This window comes from Cupressus sempervirens, chromosome 1, assembly GCF_028749045.1.
Source record: "Cupressus sempervirens isolate cs-2001-9-10 chromosome 1, ASM2874904v1, whole genome shotgun sequence".
NCBI lineage: Eukaryota > Viridiplantae > Streptophyta > Pinopsida > Cupressales > Cupressaceae > Cupressus > Cupressus sempervirens.
Genome location: NC_143118.1, coordinates 10,571,504 through 10,590,000, shown reverse-complemented (window position 1 = coordinate 10,590,000; position 18,497 = coordinate 10,571,504). Strand labels below are relative to the sequence as shown.

General features: G+C 36.6%; 1 protein-coding gene across 2 annotated transcripts in view; it reads left to right on the top strand.

Moving 5' to 3' along the window:
- The first annotated feature begins 2,973 nt into the window (after positions 1–2,973).
- Positions 2,974–18,497, top strand: part of LOC149575899 (ARM repeat superfamily protein) — a 307,256-nt gene continuing 291,732 nt past the window's right edge. The window contains exons 1-3 of one of the 2 annotated variants that reach the window (XM_089815908.1): positions 2,974–3,249; positions 3,938–4,113; positions 16,075–16,184. In XM_089815908.1, coding sequence (XP_089672034.1) covers positions 3,973–4,113; positions 16,075–16,184 — 251 coding nt within the window. In that variant the 5' untranslated portion in view covers positions 2,974–3,249; positions 3,938–3,972. Of the gene's footprint in view, positions 3,250–3,937; positions 4,114–16,063; positions 16,185–18,497 lie in introns of both variants that reach the window. The other variant, XM_089815910.1, reaches the window with a different exon arrangement.

Sequence of the window (18,497 nt, the reverse complement as noted above, 5' to 3'; positions counted from 1 at the left end):
TAATAATGTTCATTGTTCAATTTTGCTAAACAAACACCTACAATATCAAACAACAAAACAAGAACACTTTCCATAAGGAGAGCATTAAGGAAAGAATTGCCATATTACTCAAGAAGCAATGATTATAAGATGAATTATAATGATTTACTTTTATAAAGAGTATGTATATAAAAGCAGTGAACAAAGCTAATACTATCATGATATGCAAAGTAGAGATAAGAATTTTTTTTTAGCTCAACTAGATTGAGCTAAAATAAATTAAGCTCAATTAAAGCCCATCCAAATGAACTCAAGCTAGGCATGCATGTGAAAAAATGTGATAAGTTATGCATGTGAATATCATTGAGAACATGCACACTTAATTTATGCAACGTAGAAAATGTGCATGATGCAACATAAATTCCTCCCAAGGACAAATTACTTCACCCCACACATCTAACACAATTGGAGATAACGTAGAGTTTCTAAAGGCTTAGTAAAAATGTATGCAGCATGAACCTATGTTGAAATGCAGTCCAAGTTAATAACAACCACTCAAATGCTTCATGAAGTGCATGTGGATCTCAATGTATTTAGTATTTTAATGGTCCATTAGGTTGTGTGAAATATGAATGACACTATGATTGTCACACGAAAGAACTATGGTTCCATCAAGAGGAAATCCAAACTTTGTTATCAACTAAAAATTTCATGAAACCTCTTGGCTAGCAAGAACACCTACTCGAGACTCAATCAATTATTAGATGATAATGCAATAGAAGGCCACTTCTTGCAAGACCATGCAATAAGACAAAAATGAAGCTAAAGTATACTTCTAATCATATAAGTTATTCAGCCTCTTGAGTTTATTCTTTATTATCTCTTTTGTTTTACCATTCATTTTTTTTTGCTTATTTAAAAAAAAATCAACATTGAATATAACCATGTGGAGCCCCATTGAATTTTTTTGTTAGGGGTCTTAAAGACCCTAATATTTTGTGATAAAATATGTATTTGTATTTAGGAAGGGTTTTTCCATTTTAGAAATCTAAATCCAAGTTGATTTCAATTATCCATCTGTATGATCTTCTTTGCTTATTTTTTTACTTGTCTACCTCTTCGTTCTTCTCCTTTTCTAATTTCCACAATATTTTTTTTACCAATAATAATGTTAAATAGGTTTCTCCCTCTTTAGAGTGATACAACCTTTAAGTCCTTTATATTATTTAACATTCCAACTTTTCTTGACTCAACACTGTGAGGGTTCCATTTTCTTCCATCACTTGAAGACTATTGTTTGTTTTCCTTAGATAACATCAACTATCAGTTGAGAGGTGGTCCACTACCTTTATGACTATGAATGAGAGGTGGTCCACTATTAGTTGTTTTGAGAAAATCAAACTTTTCGATGCCAAAGAGATTGTAGGCGACATCAAAGGAGTTAATTTTAAAATTAATTTTTTATTTATGAATGTAGGAATATAGCATTCACGTTTAAGGTTGTCTACTCATTGCATAATGTTTAGGTTTTAATGTTTAGAAGCAACATTCATATAAGTATACACATGTAACAATATTTACATTCTTTATTGAAATATTTTTTACCCACTTTCAAATAATGCTCATTTGAGTGATCCTATTAAGACTTGCTCAAAGAGATTATAATTTCTATAATTTGTCTCCAAATTCCAAACTTTAATCTTAACTTTAGTACTTATAGAGGAGATGACTTGAGAATTTTTGTGACATATATCTTGACATTCATCCTAAAGCCTCCACCATTAATCTAATCATCCAACTTTATGAAAGAATAAAATCTCTCTCTAATTATCTTAGGGCTTAGACATTCTCGCATTTTTCAGAAAGTTTTGGATCCAAATTCATATTGAGGTATTGGTGACTTCACAAGAGATCGTGTTAAAAAAATTTGGGTTGCATTCAATAACATAGAAGCCAACACCATTCATCACTAGTGTTTGTTGCTTCAATTATTTTTTCTATCCCAGGAGAGACATTCTACCATTAAAATTTTCTTGGAAGGGCTTTAATTTTGATGTTATTTCCTCTAACATTTTAACATAAAAATTGCTTTTTTCTCTCTCCAATAATTGGATCTTTGTCTTCAATAGGCCACTTTGTCACCCATTTCATGAAAAGAAAATTCTCTTGGATTACATCTACCAATTTAGTCTTGATAGTGGCCATGGATAAAAAGTGATTTTATTAGCTTTGGTTGTCACCATCAATACCTTTCTCGCCCATTTCTTTATAAGGGCTTCTAGATCAAGATTTTGTCTTCTCTTATTCCTATATTCCCCCTTCCTCAACTCTTCCAACAATGACTGCCATACTAGTTGGATTTCTACCTCACTTTATAATCAAACTTTGCCTTTCAACGGTTAAATAATTGTTTGTCAAATTGTCAACCAATCAACACATTTCTTCTCCCTAAATTGCTTAATAAACTCACTTCATCAATTTTATCATTAAGCAATTACTTTTTCCTTTTTCTCCAATGAAAATACCTTCTTTAATGTGTTTTTCTTTACTCTTCATTTCAATTATTGTTGTTTAGCTTTTATATTTCTTTCTAATTTTCATTATTTAAAAAAAAAAAATTATTCCTAACCTCAAACTTTCTCAAAATCTTCAAAATCTAATTTTAATTTTATCAAAACCAATTTAAAAATAATGATTAAAAAAAAAAAATCTATTAATAATTATTAATAACAAAATTCAATAACAAGATTATTTAAATCAATTTAAAAAATATATGTCCTTAATAAAAACAAAGGAATCCATTACTAAATAAAAATAATAATAATTTAAAAAAATCCCACACCAAAAACTATTCATATATATTTTTGTACTACAGTTCAATAAACAAAATTGTAATTACAACCATTGTCCATTGCAACAAAACCACAATCCCCACAATCTTTTGATATTCCACCTGTGATATTCCATCTTACTTTATTTGTACATTTTAAACTGCGGGTTTCCGATCCCAGTTGAGAAGAACATCATTAGAAAGGATTTGTGAAGAGTTAGTCTCTCGTCAGTACAAAATTAACATAAAATAGCAATCGTTGGTCCCAAACTTTTTGGCACAAAGAAAACACAGGTCCTTGGACAGCCCTAATTATATAAAGTGAGTAAACTCTGAGCAGCTTCCGATCTTCACAATTCCGCTAATCCAAGCGAGAAAGAGGAAAAAGAGGCACAACATAAGGAAAAATATCACCAAAACAATCTGTCTTCTTCATCCAGGTTAATAAATCTCGTACAGATCATCAAGATTGTTTTCTTGCTGCATTACACAATTTATGTTATCATTTATGCGGTGTTTTCTCCTATACTTGAGAATATCGAGTTTGATGGCTTTTAGTAAATCTGAATTGTGCTATATTTTTCGCAAACAGCACTTTAAGCTCGTTGCTAATGTTTTTCCTGTTAGAGCGATGCAAGTATCTTTATCTTTGTGTTTATCGGAGCTCATGTCGGTCTGTACGACGAATTTAGGTTTCCGAATCATTTAATATTGTAAATTCCACCAGTCCATCTTTTAATATTGTAAATTCCCAGCAATTTTCAGATAAATATATCTGGAAACATCTGCTTTCATATCTTCTTTCTACAACTAGTTATGTGAGCTTTCATTTCTAGGACATTGATACTGTTGTAGAATTGGGATATTCTAACAAAGAGAACAAATATGATCACAGTTGTAGGAAAGCGTTTCCAAGCCTTTTGTTTCCAGATGTATTTACGGAAAACAAGAACTTGTGAAAAGAATATAAGAAATCTAATTTGAGCACTCGTTCTTAGCTAAAGCAAAGGGTATGCAAATAATTGAATATTGGTCAATGCAACTTTAGTGGCCAGGGAGGTTATTAAAGCATGCGGTTGGAGGATTCATATTGTGTTGTATTTTATTTGTTTCACATTCTTGGTACAGGACTGCTTCTATTATATTTCAGAGATTATCTACAAATGGCACTGTCCACAACTGACCTTCCAACTTTGTACGCACTATTGACGAATGCTCTCAGTCCTGATGAAAGTCTGCGCAAGCCTGCAGAGACAACTCTATCAGCCTGTGAAAGCAGACCAGGCTTCTGCTCCTGTCTCTTGGTAAGCCATTTATTCTGATTTCTATTTCAATTAGTTATCGATATCTGAAATCCTTCTTAATCACGTTATTGAAGCTTCATATTGAGTTCATATTATGTTTACAAAAAATGCCGGAGTGAGGAGTTGACATTAAACCTTGTGACCAATATTAAATAACATTCGTTGATTATTTGCCTTTTGACAAACTAACCATGAAAATGTGTTAGCCAGTAATTTGACATGGAGCCATTGTCTCTACCACCTCCTTTTGTCTCCAGCTTCTTTCACCCGCGTCTCAATTTTGCTACTAGTACCTTTTCACTGTAACGTAGAGAAATGCTTCTACAGATTTACACACATTTTTTGTGTGCATTCAACCTGAAGATTGAGAATGTCCAAGGACTTGAGTGATAGATTCATCTTGCTAGCATTTATTCCAATTTCAGTTCTCTAATCGTATAATCTCTATTCTCTAATCATATTTCTCCTGTGGTTGAAGGAGCTATGTCAATGTGATGTCCCCTAATTATTAGTATTCAAATTTACCCTAGAGAACAATAAAATCAAGGAGGATTTAGGGATGCCTTTTAAATCTTAATGAAGATTCTGCTAAACAAGTTAGGAAATACTATATTCACAATTTATAATTAGATATGCTTGTAATAGAGAGACATATATAAGATTAATAGTATACTCTAATCAGATTTTAGATGTTACCATCATGGATATAATAAGGTATGGTGATTTGATGAGGTGCTTGAGAGACCCCCAACCATAGGCCCAAGAGCAGATATACCATCCTTCTTGGGCTTCATGTGGCCCTTGCCACACAAATGAGGTGGCGTACCTAATGTGGTGTCCTATCACCATTTTCCTCATCTTCATCACTTCTGCCTTGTCTCCAACAATTCAACATCCTAAATCATCTGTTCACCATGGTAAAGGTCATGAGGAGTATAAGGCGTATGCAGCAGGGTGCCCGGAAAGTCTATCCGCCTAAGCCCAAAAGAAGTCCCCTTTGGCCCCATGGGACTCTTTAGTCCAACATGAGGTGACATGTCTAGAAGGTGATCTCATCACCATTTTCCCTCCTGCAAGTTTGTAACTAACTTATTTCCCATACCATGGCTTGTTGCAGCAGTTAAATATGCATTCTAAATCACAATTACAAATATTATTTCTTAGACCTGATCATTGATAATGGTTTAACAACACATCTAAATGTATGCTAAAAGTAACATAAACATTCACATGGGCATAGAATTACATATTACTTTATGTTTCTTCTTTATCCGCTGATGATTAAGAGTAGACAGCGATGTTGCTGTTTCTTCTCCAATCTTCCCTTCAGGTTGCCCAATATCCTTCTCCTTCAGTGATCTCCTCCATCGATTCTGTTTGCCATACATTTGTCCCATCTACCCTTTTGTTAAGGTCCATGCCTCATCCAAGCAGTCCATGTCTATTGCTGAGGAGTTATTTGCCTTTTTATATGATTATATTTTCCTTTTCACCTTCCGTATGAATTATTTCTTAAGATAATCACATTTTCTTGACCTATGCTACTCGCTGCTGTCTTATTAGTTATAATGACTATATAATTGAGGCCACCTATTGACAAGTGGTTTGCTGATCATCAACACTCCTACTGCTGTCATCTGATTGCTGTATATTGTACTATACTGGGTGTCCTGTTAGTCCTATATATACATTCATCAATTTTGTATTGTTACGATCATTCATTATGCTTTCCCATCTTCATAAAAACTCCTAGGTGCAGAGTATGCTCATTTTCTTTGTAACTTTGTTTTATTCTTAATACTTCCCCAATTGCTGATTAAGGGAATCACTGGGGATTTGTGGAATGAATTTGGAAGCTTATCGTGGTAGGACGATTTCTAGTTCATATGCAGATAGGAACAATCCATGTTTAATGCACCTGCTAGAGTTAATATTTCAGTTTAGTATTCTTTTCATTTCAGACAAGCATGCTAACATTGAATCTGAAGTATAGTTAGACAATGAAGTGTTAGAGTTGGGTTGCTGTTGCACCAAAGACCAGTCAGTCAATGCCCGACACAAACACTCAACTTATAGTACATAGGAGGCGGTTAAGCCCTTGTCATGAATCCTGAGGGGAGCGCCGAAAAATTTCCAACATGAAGCAGTGGAAACACACAAGGAGTTTTGAAATTGCATTACAATGATAACAGTCTTTCCTCTTGATTAGTATTATATTAGGTTGGCTGCGCATTGGTGTCGGATTATCATCTCTGTTACCCCACGAGGGTAAACATGCATTTGATACTTAAGGTCAGTAGGTTTGAGGTACATGGTGTCATTGTGTATTTATGTATGATACATATACATTTCTATGGCATAGACATTTCTAATGTGGTCATCAGATATATGTTTTGCCAATTGTATTTCATTTATTTGTGTTAAGTTTCGAACTGGAATATTAGAATGCAATAATCAGAAATACAAAATCAGATAACACAAGTATTATCTTGGAAAAATCTCCTCCTACTCGAGGGAAAATCTTAGCCACACTCGAAAAGATCCGTTTATTGAGTTCTTCAAAACAGATACATTAACATGTTGCTTATGATTTTACGCTCTGATCAATCAATGTGATATCCCTATCAAAATAAAATTAAAATATAGATAAATAATAAATAAATAAAATAACAATAATATAATATTAATCATATTATAGTATTGCATAATATATTAATATAAAGTTTGAGAATTTAATATTATCATATAAATTGATAAAACTTTAATATTCATATAGTGAATTGTATTAATATTAATAATAATAAATAACAATGTAATAAAAAATTAATATTAACAAATAATATAATGAGAAGACATCTTTTCACATATCAAGGTATATTAAGAATATTAATCACCCAAAAATATATAGAAGAGGAAATAAGATACATCAATTGGATCTGCAAAAGCTCAATTAAATTATGAAAGATCCCAGTAAGGGACATTACAATTGGTATCAGAGCAGGCCTTCCTGCCAACCTGTGAAGTTTGTTAGAGACAAATTTACATAAAGTTTTCTTGGGGACATTACATTCATGGTTCAGACTGCATAGTTTCCGTTTAGAAGTCTGGAAACAATGATTATAAAATATAGTCACGCAAGGAAATTTGACATTTACATTCAGCTATCTTAATTCATATATGCAAGCATAGATAAATAAGAACCTGGTAACCTCATCAATTACAATAATCTTTGTCAATAACATCCGCAGTCTTCAATCTGAGACACCGGCTGAGCTCTGGATGTAAGCCCATAAATGTAGCCCAGTGATAAACAAAAAAACAAGCCACAAAGAAGACATACAGGCTCGGAGTTGAAGTCACAGCCGCTGGAGAATCTCAGTGTTAACAATTTCTGAAAAACGCAAGCCTCAAATCTAATGATAGAAGCCCTAATTAATGATCCACAATGCCTTAAGAGGTCTGCAAATGGATCATCGCTGTCTCCACAACTTGGTAGCTGATCTTTTAAGTAATTCAAACCCTTGCACTTTGAACCTCTACCACGAGTTTGATATTCTGATTTGTTTGCTTTAAAATTTGGTGGCAAATTGTTCTTATTTAATTTTAATTTTATTTGATTAAGCAGCAGTGGTGCTTAGTTGCCTTGTTACTTATTTCAGTTTTGCACATAACATGATAGTTTTGATCAAGTTTATGTCAATTTTGCATCTGCCCTTGTTTTCCATGTGCATTTATCAACACTTGACTTGTGACCATAAATTTCTTTCTTGCTGCTCTCGTAGTGGCAAATATCATGAGGAGCTTGGAGGTAGTTAATACTAATAATAGCAAATCAGTAATATTTTATTTTTGGATGGCTTGTTTCGATCTACTGACAGGGAAGTTTGTTTAGTTTGAGGTTTACATAATTGTCCTGTAAGTGATTGCATGGGACAACAACATGGTTGCAAAGTCTTCATATATCCTTGTTAGGTAGAATGTGGCTTAGTTTATAGTTATTGATTGAGAAGGGTGATGCTGGCTTTGTGACAGTTGCACTACACAACATTCTTGCATATGCTTTATTGCTTGTTTTTCTATATCAATGATTACACCTAGCTGTAAGTCTCTTTATGCATCTCCTAGTCATAGCGTAGATTACTTGTATGCATGTCCATATGTTTGCTTTTTCTCATCCACAGATGTTATTTTTCATTTATGCCAGTTTTTCTTTCTTAATTTAAAAAAGAAAATGATTTTCAACATTCTTCTTGTGCCATCTATTGAGTGATTCCCTGAACAATCACTTGATCTTTGGTACACCTTAGAGTCTAGACATTTAAAATCAGGCATATATATTTGTTGTTTTACATTTTATTGTGGAATAAGATTTGACATTCCTGTGCTGAAATACAGTTAGTAGTATCCACTTGAAGCATGCTTGGCAACTTATTACCTTAAAGAATGCTTTGTCCATTATTTCATTTGCTTATGGTAAAAAAAAATAAACTGGGCATATTATGTCATGTCCCCTCTTTCACGCTAGTTCTTTTGGCGCTTGGTTAATCTATCTTCACATCTGGATAGATTTGGCACTTGGCGGTCGCACTCCGTTCGTTAGTGCTCCCGTGGTACTGTGGTCACCTCCTGTGACACTACTGCCGTACCCTTCGGCTAGTTGTTGGAGTCTGTGCCTTTGGTTGCTTTGTTGTGTGCGGTTTAATATTTCCCGTATTTCCCGTGCCACACGTATGCTGTCATCTTCTGGATTCTTATTTCTATCTTTATTCAATGTATTTGGCATTCATAGCACCAGGTCTTTATAGGCAACGACGCCAAATGTTTAGCATACAGAGTAAACGGTTTATTAATGCTTTCAGACGATAGACAAGAATATGTAACACAGAAGTACTCCTTTTATTATTCGCATGTATACAAAAGATACTACAAGATTCGATATGATTGATTACAATGATGATCCAAAGTCCATTTCAGATGGTGTACATATACCTTCCCAAAGGGGTAACTCAACTGTCACGCCCGTTCAGATACTATTCTACCCGTCGGCTACAATATAGAATTTATCGACAACATCATCCCCCCAAAAAGAAAAGTCATCTCCGGACGACAATTACAAAATATTCGAGACAGATTAACAAAATAGAATACACTAACTGTGACTAACTATAATAGGATAGATCTTTTTCCATCACATCACATTCACATTTTTTCCGTGCCTGCACCAAACTGGTCTCCAAAAACACGTTGCATCTGTAGCCTCTGCTAACACAATACTGTCACCTTAGCCAGTCTGACCTTGATAGCCACCCGTGCCTCCTTCTCTACTTCCAACGCCTAGGTACGCTGAGCCAAGTGTTGCTCTACTGCCTCTAGCTGGATGATTAGCTCCTCCTGAGCTCTCTATGCATCCACCAAGACAACCTCCTGTCCAACACCTACTCTGAGTGCCTCAAAGCGTAGCACCCTCTTGAAATGCTTGCTCTAGTGCTCTCTCCACCTCTGGCACACAAACATTATATGCTTGCAGCAACTCCAGGTCTCATCAATTGATCACACTTCCCACGACTGATAACTGCACTGACTGGGGGTCTAGGGGGCATCGCCCCCAATAGGGTCGAGGGGCAGTGCCCTCGCAGGGTCCTAGGGCAGAGCCCTAGGCGCCAAGACCAAATTAGCACTCTCAAACCTACACAAAAGTCCATGGAACACACCATTTTTGTGATTTTCTTCCGATTCCATACTCTTTCAGTCAACCGCTCATGTTTTATGACCTATTTATGTATTTCCCTTCCCTTCAGTATCATACGTTTTTCATTGTCAACTATTTTGATTTGTCATCTTTTTTTTAAGGAACCTCCTATCCCCCTTTTTTTGTGTTCGTACGGTGGTCTCTCTCTGTTATGTTACAACCTCGCTACCAATACCGTACGGTGTACGACTACACAATGTACTACCTTTGCAAGTAGTTTGTACGGTCACCACAAAGTATGCTAATCAAGGACATACAGTGATCGTACTCCATATCTGTACGTTTCCCTCCTTGTCCATACGGGATTCACTCCTCTCCTAATAGCCGTACGGTGTACGATATCCTTCCAAACTGTACAGTACTATAACCTCTCCTTCAAACAGACCTTTTCTTCTTCTTGCTCATCCGTATGAGCCGTAGGGTATGCTCATGCTTGGTTTATGCTCACCGTACCAAGCCGTACGACAATGTTTGTCTTTTATAGTTGGTCGTACTATGCTCTTCTTAGGCCGTACGAACTTCCGTATAGCAATTGTGTTACTCTCTTCAGCCATATGGTGCACCTCTAGGTCTCTTTCGGCAGATTTCTAGCCGTATGGTGTATTCTTCTCTTCTCTGCGTGGGTCAAAGCTCTCTCTGGATTTTGGTACAATCTTTCTTGAACATGCAAATTGCCGTACGATCTTTGTGATTTCCTTAAGGCTGTACGGTGCATTAACTTGTGTTCTCCTTGAGCTGGTTATTACTCGTATGGTGATACTTATTCCCCTCTTGAGTCGTACAGTGTGTCATGTACAATATCTTCTCCTGTCTGGCTGTACGGTGGATCACTTGTGATTTCCTACCGTCTTTTGCTTGGCCGTACGACGTCCTTCCTAGGTTTTATAGCATTTTGTTTTTCTTTACTGCCTTTCTTTCTTGTTTACTCTCCTAATAGTCTGTACGGCCTTGTTTTATGGTGAATGTACTCCCTTCTACTCTCCTATACACGTGCCCGTACGACCATAATTCCTTTTGACACTTGTTTGTACAGTGTACTTGCTTTTCTCTCCTAAAAGGCCACACTATTTTAAATGTAGCTGTTTTTAATATTGGATTCCAGTTATCTCCCACCAGTATGTTTTTTGGTTCGGTATCATCTTCCAGATTCATTGTTTGTACTGTGGCCTCTTCATATTTTATTGGCTTTTCCTTATTGAATACATGTGTAGGTGTTTCATCCAGCTGTGCGTTCCCTTATTTTATTTCCCTAAATTCTTTTGGACATCCGTCTCCGTTGCGTTCTTCCTCTATCGTTAGTACGTTGCAGCTTTGGAAGAGTTCATAATCCTCCATCTGCCAGTGAAATAGACTGTTCACCAAATCTAGATCGTCGTCTTTCAATCCACCTTCCAACAGTAAGACTCCTTCCCCATCCGGTTCCATTTGCTTCTTGCCTTCATCCTCTCCTTCTGAATTACACGATCCAACTTCTTCTCCCACCATTTGTGTGTGTAAATCAATAATCAATCTCCATCCTCTTCTCTCCATTGATAGTGTATTCTTCTTCTAGTCATGTTTAACCTTTGCTTGTACGAGTCATCCTTGTCCAAGAATGGCGTCATATCCCCTTCTTTTTAGCGGGATGATTACAAAGGCGAGCAGGAACGGTTGTGTTCCAATCGTTACTAGTTGTGCCATCAGGATCCCTAGAGGCTTAATGCCATGTTGGTTTGCAGTTAGCAATTGGAATGTGGGTGGCCACAACGTCGGCTGTCCCAACTTCTTCCAGGTATCCTTTGGTTTCGATCCTTCATCCACAATTGTGTCTGAGAGAATCGTTCCCAATATACCCATTTCTATGACTGCCGGATGCCTTCCTGATGTGAGGGCTAAGAGCATTGGGTTTGCTACACTTGTTCCGCTTTCCTTCTCCTTCTCAGGTTCTTCTGGTAGTTTAGCAGTCGAAGCCATGTTTGTGAGTGTTGTTCGTAGTTGGGGCATTGTGAGGATCATATCATTTAATTTTACTGGCACTTCAATTTGTAATATCCGCCTTATGATATTCTGTTTTGTGTAGTTCCTCATTGAGGTACCCGCAGTGTCCCCCTTCTCCATTTGTGATTTCTCTGTCTGCATCCCCTTCTCAATTTCTATCCGTGCTTCTTCTAGTCTCTTCTTTTCTTTCGTCGGGTTTGGGTACAGCTTTGCCTGTTTACATGTAATTGCTAGGACTCCCTCTTCATCCGTTCCTGATTCGATGCTGATCAAATTCACTCCTGATTTCGATTTCGGGCACTTGGCATCTTCATGGTCTCCAAAACCACACCATCTACATAACAACTATGGTGTGTTTGTCATTGTATAGTTTCGTGCAAAGTGGTCCCACAAGTTGCAAGCCCGACATTGAACCATCGGTCGGCTGTTCGCATCATACAAAATTTGACTACGGCCCCCATTATTATTGTTGTTGTTTTGTCCCCTTCTGTTGTTTTTGTACCCACTCAAGGTGGCACTGTCATTGTTAGTGTTTCCGTTCCCTCCTAACGCGGATGCTTTTTGTGTTAGGAGCACTTGTTGATGCCCTCTTGTTTTCATAGTGAACGAGCATTCCTTTGTGGAATGTCTCGCAATTTGGCAGATATCACTGAACTGATTCTTCGTACAGGATCCCCTAGTGTGACCTTCTGTCTTGCATTCTGTGTACCATAGCTCGTTTTCTTTGGTCTGGGTATTCCTTTTTTGCATATTCTTAAACTCTTTCATCATCCTGATCATATCCTTTTGGAGGGCTCGAACCTTCTTACTACTCTTTTCATCACTACTGCTATCCTCAGGAGAGGATTCATCCGAGTCGGATGATCTGCTTTTCTTCTTCTTTTTCTTTGTTTTCTGTTCACTTTCTAAGTCCATCGCTCGATTGTACACTTTAGCGTACGACGATGGCGGTACAATTTTCATTTTCCTTTTAAACTCCGGACGTAGTCCTTCTATGAACCATCTCTTTTTCAGCCCGTCTGTTGGCTTACTTTCCATTTTATTTACTAATTCTTTTAGTTTTCTAGCATATACACAGATTGTTTCATTTTTTCCTTGTTTTGTGGTGTAGATTTCTGCTACTATCTCGTTGTCGTCTCGTAGCAGTTGAAACTCTATAATAAATTCCTTCTTTATGTTTTCCCATGTGGTTAGTTTTGCCAGATCATTGTTAGAAAACCAATTGATTGCTACACCTCGTAAGGTGGCTGGAATTAGCCTTGCCCATTCGTCCTGGTCATTTTATCATTCGCTATCCAAATTGTTTTGCAAGTTTTGCAGTGTCTGATTGGGTCAGCCATGCCATCCCTGTTGAACTTTGGTAACTTTCCTTTTGGACTGGCCATTGGTACCCTTTCTTTCTTTTGTTGTGCGTTGCTGTCGGTACCCGCGTTGTTTTGTACTCTCGTACCTCTCTGAACACCCGCATTATGGACACCTATGTTCTCAAGTGGCGTAAAGGCTTCCTCAAGGACTTGGTTGTTTTGACCAAACTGTATTTGCTCTTCAGGTGTATCAGGGACAAAGAGTTCACCCCACGCTCGTGTTCCTTCGACACTTCAAGTCGCGCTGGTCCTTTCCCTTCCGTCCGGATTCCCCCTTGGCATATACCAGTTTGCCAATTCTTCCATTGTTCCTTTAATCACCCTTTATCTTTCTCGGGCTTCTTCTATCAACCGGCGACTGCACTCTGTTCGTCTGTGCTCCCATGGTCACCTCCTGTGACACCACTGTCGTACTCTTCGGCAAGTTGTTGGAGTCAGTGCCTCCGGTTGCTTTGCTGTGTGTGGTTTAATATTTCCTGTGCCACATGTATGCTGTCATCTTTTGGATTTTTATTTCTATCTTTATTCAATGTGTTCGGCATTCATAGCACCCGGTCTTTATAGGCAACGATGCCAAATGTTTAGTGTATAGGGTAAACAGTTTATTAATGCATTCAAACGATAGACAAGAACATGTAACACATAAGTACTCCTTTTATTATTCGCATGTATACAGAAGATACTACAATATTCGATATGATTGATTACAATGATGATCCAAAGTCCATTCTGGATGGTGTACATATACATTTCCAAAGGGGTGACTCAATCGTCACGTGCTCGTTTAGATACTATTCTACCTATCGGCTACAATATAGAATTTACCGACAACAAGATTAATGGCATTACTAGTAAGGATGCCTGCTAGTCACAAGGGAAGATTTGTCTTGAGTTCGTCATTTAATGTATTAAAGTACTTTAATAAAGTTACTTTATATTTTAAAATTCACTCACTTTATAAAGTGACTTAAGTGACAGACAAAATTGGTGTTTTATCCCACATCTCTTATTCCAACACTTTTTCCTCAGTTCGAGGTTATAAATATGAGACTTCATCTTGGAAAACAATACAACGAATATATGATATTTCTATAAATCCTAATGGTTGCTTAAATGTGACTGAATTCTTCTAAGGACGAAAACCCTTACGGAAGAATAAGTGAGACTAGACACCAAACCTAGTACTCACCTCACACACTCAGAATTGAATTCGAATGGGTATATTGGGGACCTAGTGGGAACTGGAATTTAAACAGCAAATAGAAGAACAGGTCGGTGTATGGTGTTGGCATTTACATATCACTAGATTGATGTTGGGACGGCAGACAGGGAGACAGTCATTCCATAGCTGAAGATATTGGTGAAGTCTTGTGTGAGTATAATCTCTGTGTTTCAGGTTTATGTATTGACAGTATTCCTTTCATGTAGTTGAGTTCACGGGTCAGGGGAAACATAGACAGGCCGGCATCTTTAAACTCTACCCACGGTGACATCCTATACGTGAATATTGACATCTCAGGAAGGAACCATTGACAGGAACTGGTCGCTACATTAATGGTGACTGCAGAACAGGTGTGGTAATGATAAATGGTAATGGGAGACCATGATGCATAGTCTGGAAGTGATCATGGAAGAGTTACTGGGTGTTTAATGGCGTCTTCATCAGGCAGCAGCCGTAGTATTAACTCCTTCAGCAGCACGGGTATTTCACGTCCCTTCTATTGGGTAATTGCATTGATATCATCTTTCCCCACAGCCGAGTCAGGTCCTGTCCATAGCTCGGGTTGGCAGAATATACTCCAGTAACAGGTGGCAGACTGGTTAAGCACCTGGAAGTGGTGACGGCTGAGTGTTTATTGCTTATTTCAGACTCTCTTGACGACTTTCATCATTGTTATGGGTCTGTCCCTCCTTACTCATTCTGCGTTAGTTATATTGCAAATCTCAGCTAATTTTGTAAAGACTGTAATCCTATTCTCCGAGTATAGATTATGGCCATTGATTCACTGTCATGAATGTAATGCACTATCATTAAGTTCTGAACCAGTTTCCACTTCAGATTTGCTTGCAACTTGGTATATTTGGTTGATACAACTATTTCTCAGTATTAGTTTAGATGAAACAGTAAAAGGGATAATATAGTAACAATTTGTTCAAGGTTTCTTTTTCATGACAACTGTTCGACGAAATTCGAGCTAGTCAAAGTCATTATTTTCTTAATCAAAACCAGCGGGGAATATTACATATTAGTCCATTCTCAGAAGATTCTAAGTTTCACAAATTAGTAGGTATACAACATCCTGTAAAATGTGATTAGTACTAAACACATTTAAAATCCTGAAATACTTCTGAACACTCAAGGAATTTCTTAGGTTCTGATAGTCTTTATATTATTCTGTAGATCAATTGAATGTATGTCAGTTTGCTCTTTGTGCAAAACATTGAATTGAGTTTCCTTGCTGTTAGTAGGGTTCTATAGCAGAACTAAATTTGTAGATGGATTATGAATGATGTCACAATATGTGTTTTCATGCAAATGTGCACTGCAATAAGTCCAGAAACTTTTTTGTTAAGCTGGGTTTCTGCATGGTGGTTGTGGGATCAATCTTATTGGTTTATAATTCTCAAATTGTTATAGTATTCCTACACTGTTTATTTGAGGACCACATCCAGTTTTCTGAAGTGGCCTTAATGTTCCTATATTGTGTTCATTTGAGGCTCGCATCCAGATTCCAGTATTTTAGAATGGTCTAATGGGCTTAAATAAAATCCAAATGTTCCCAACAATACATGTATAATCTAAATCTTGTGAATTCACACTGCTTGAAATACTTAGGTGTGTGACTAATTTTTCGTGAAGGATGTATGCAGGAGATCATTGCTACAAAGAATTTGGAGAGTCAGAATAATGCACGGTGGTTGGCATCTGTTTACTTCAAGAACAGCATCAATCGATATTGGAGGAATAGGCGAGATTCTTTGTAAGATTCTGAACATGGACACTCGCATACCATTTTTTTTCCCGAAAGACTCTGATATCACCAGTGCATTCACAGAATGGGCATGTTGTCAAAAGTACCTCATGAATGTTTGGAATTATTTGTTTCTTTTGAAGACTTGATGGAAAACATTTTGTTAATTTTACCAGACAAGCTTTTGTTCTAATCAGTGCTTTTTGTTCATGTTTTCTTCTTTTTGTTTTCGCCACTACCTTCATTGTTTGCACTTGTGAGAGTACTTGATAATTGTTCTTTGTTTTCCATGTTTTAGTGAGTATTCATGTATACAGGGAAAGTTATATGCTGGAACATTGCTTTTGTTATAGCTTTAAATTTTTTAGAATAGCAAAACATGGAAAAAATATTTTTGTAGATGAAGTACATAGATAAGACCACTCTGAGAACTAAGGATTACACTTATTAGTAGTTATCTTTTCTTTATGATGTCACAATAAATCAAAGGTATATCAAATAGAGGAGATGAAAATAGAAGACTAATATCGCTGTAGATAACTTTTTTTTTTGTTTAATGATCAATATTGAAAATCGTTCACATATTAAAATGTTTCTAATTCTTACGATTGTTTTCATTATAGAAATGTCATTTCTTTGTAAACTACATATGAATGTCTTTTTCATTCATTTGTCAATTCAATTTTTACCAATTACTCTTGTAATATGGTATGACAGCTAAGTTTTTAAAAATTATTAGTTTTTAAATTTTCCAAAATTCTTCTTGGATTGGTTTTTTGAGTTGATCTGCAAATTGTGGAACCTATGTTCGTGATTAGGGCTTTCTTGCAGATTTCCGTAGCTCTATTTGTGGTCGTGTGTTGTTTTTTTGCCGTTAACATGCACATCTCTTCTCTGTGATAATGCCTTCTATACCTGCATCCAGTTTTTTGTATGTTTTTCCCTATATGCATGTTTTGCAGTCTTATTTGAAGAATTTTGGCTCATTTTTCTGTATTCGTGGTTGAGATTTATGAGCCCCAGTAAGAAAAATCACCTGTGTTTGCAACCATATATTTTTGTTTACCGTACAGGGTAAACGGATAGTTATTGCATTAAGAGACTAGAATATGACACAGAACAAGATAGTACTTTATTCATATAAGCAGAGTATACAATCACGAGTACAATGACGATCCTTCATAGTTCAAGGACGATATACATATATATCACGAAGGGGTGACTCAACTGTCACGCAACCTTTCGGATACTAACTAATCCCGGCTGTATTTAGACTTTGCCAACAACAATATTCAGTCATTTTTCTATTGCGACCCATTTCTGTGGTGCTTTTTTCTAAAAACGACAGTTGTTTTTGAGTTTTTTGGCTTAAACATTACTGTTTCTGAGCATCTGCGCAGTCTTTTCTTCCTTCGCGATGCTCTCTAGGTTGTTATTTTCTGTAGATGACCCAATCTTTGTAGATTTTGGCTCTCTTATGACCCTTTTTTGGTTGTCTTTTCTGCCTCAGGCTGCTGCGACTGTTGTTTTCTCACATTTTCTGTCACAATAACTCTCTACTCGCATTTTCTGAATACCTGGTCTTTTCTTGGGATTTTCAGCAATTTTTTCAAGAAGATTTTGCTTGCCTAGGGTTTTTATCAATGCTACGATCCCCTTTCTGCATTTTTTCAGTAGTTGTAGGCCTCTTTTTCTTCACAATGACTAGGGTTATTTCTTCATGCTGACTATGGTTTCTTCAAAACCCTCTGATATTCTGGTCGGATTAAAATTTTGATTGCATATTCTTGTTTTTTTTCACAATTTTTTTTTGGGTCTTTGCCCATTTTTTCCTGGTCTTCTGAAAATCCTACATTGAGATTTATCCCCAAAAATTTGTTGTTCAATCTCGAAATTAGTGCATGTTTTCTGTCTCAATTTTGTTTATTTCACAATCTTACACGTTGAACATATTCTACCTTGATATTCGTATGATGATATGATGATCTTTGAATACAAATGTCTTGACAAAATTGTTTTGGGCAAGACTGATCGACTTGAAGATGAAGGCAAGGAGTAGAACAATTTTGATGAGTAAATTTGGGAAGTTGTCATACTCATCAAACTTTCAGTCACTGATGATCAATTACCACAGGTTCCTTCTGGTGAAACAGCAGCAGAAATTTGGTTGTATCTAATAGGTTTGCATGAAACCTCTTATAAGAGCCACGTGTTCTTCTGTAAGAACCTTCTCTTCATGATTATGATGGATGAACAAGTGTGCCTGCAGGATCGTCTCAATTAAATCAAGGACATTTGAGATTAGTTAGAAGCAATTGGATG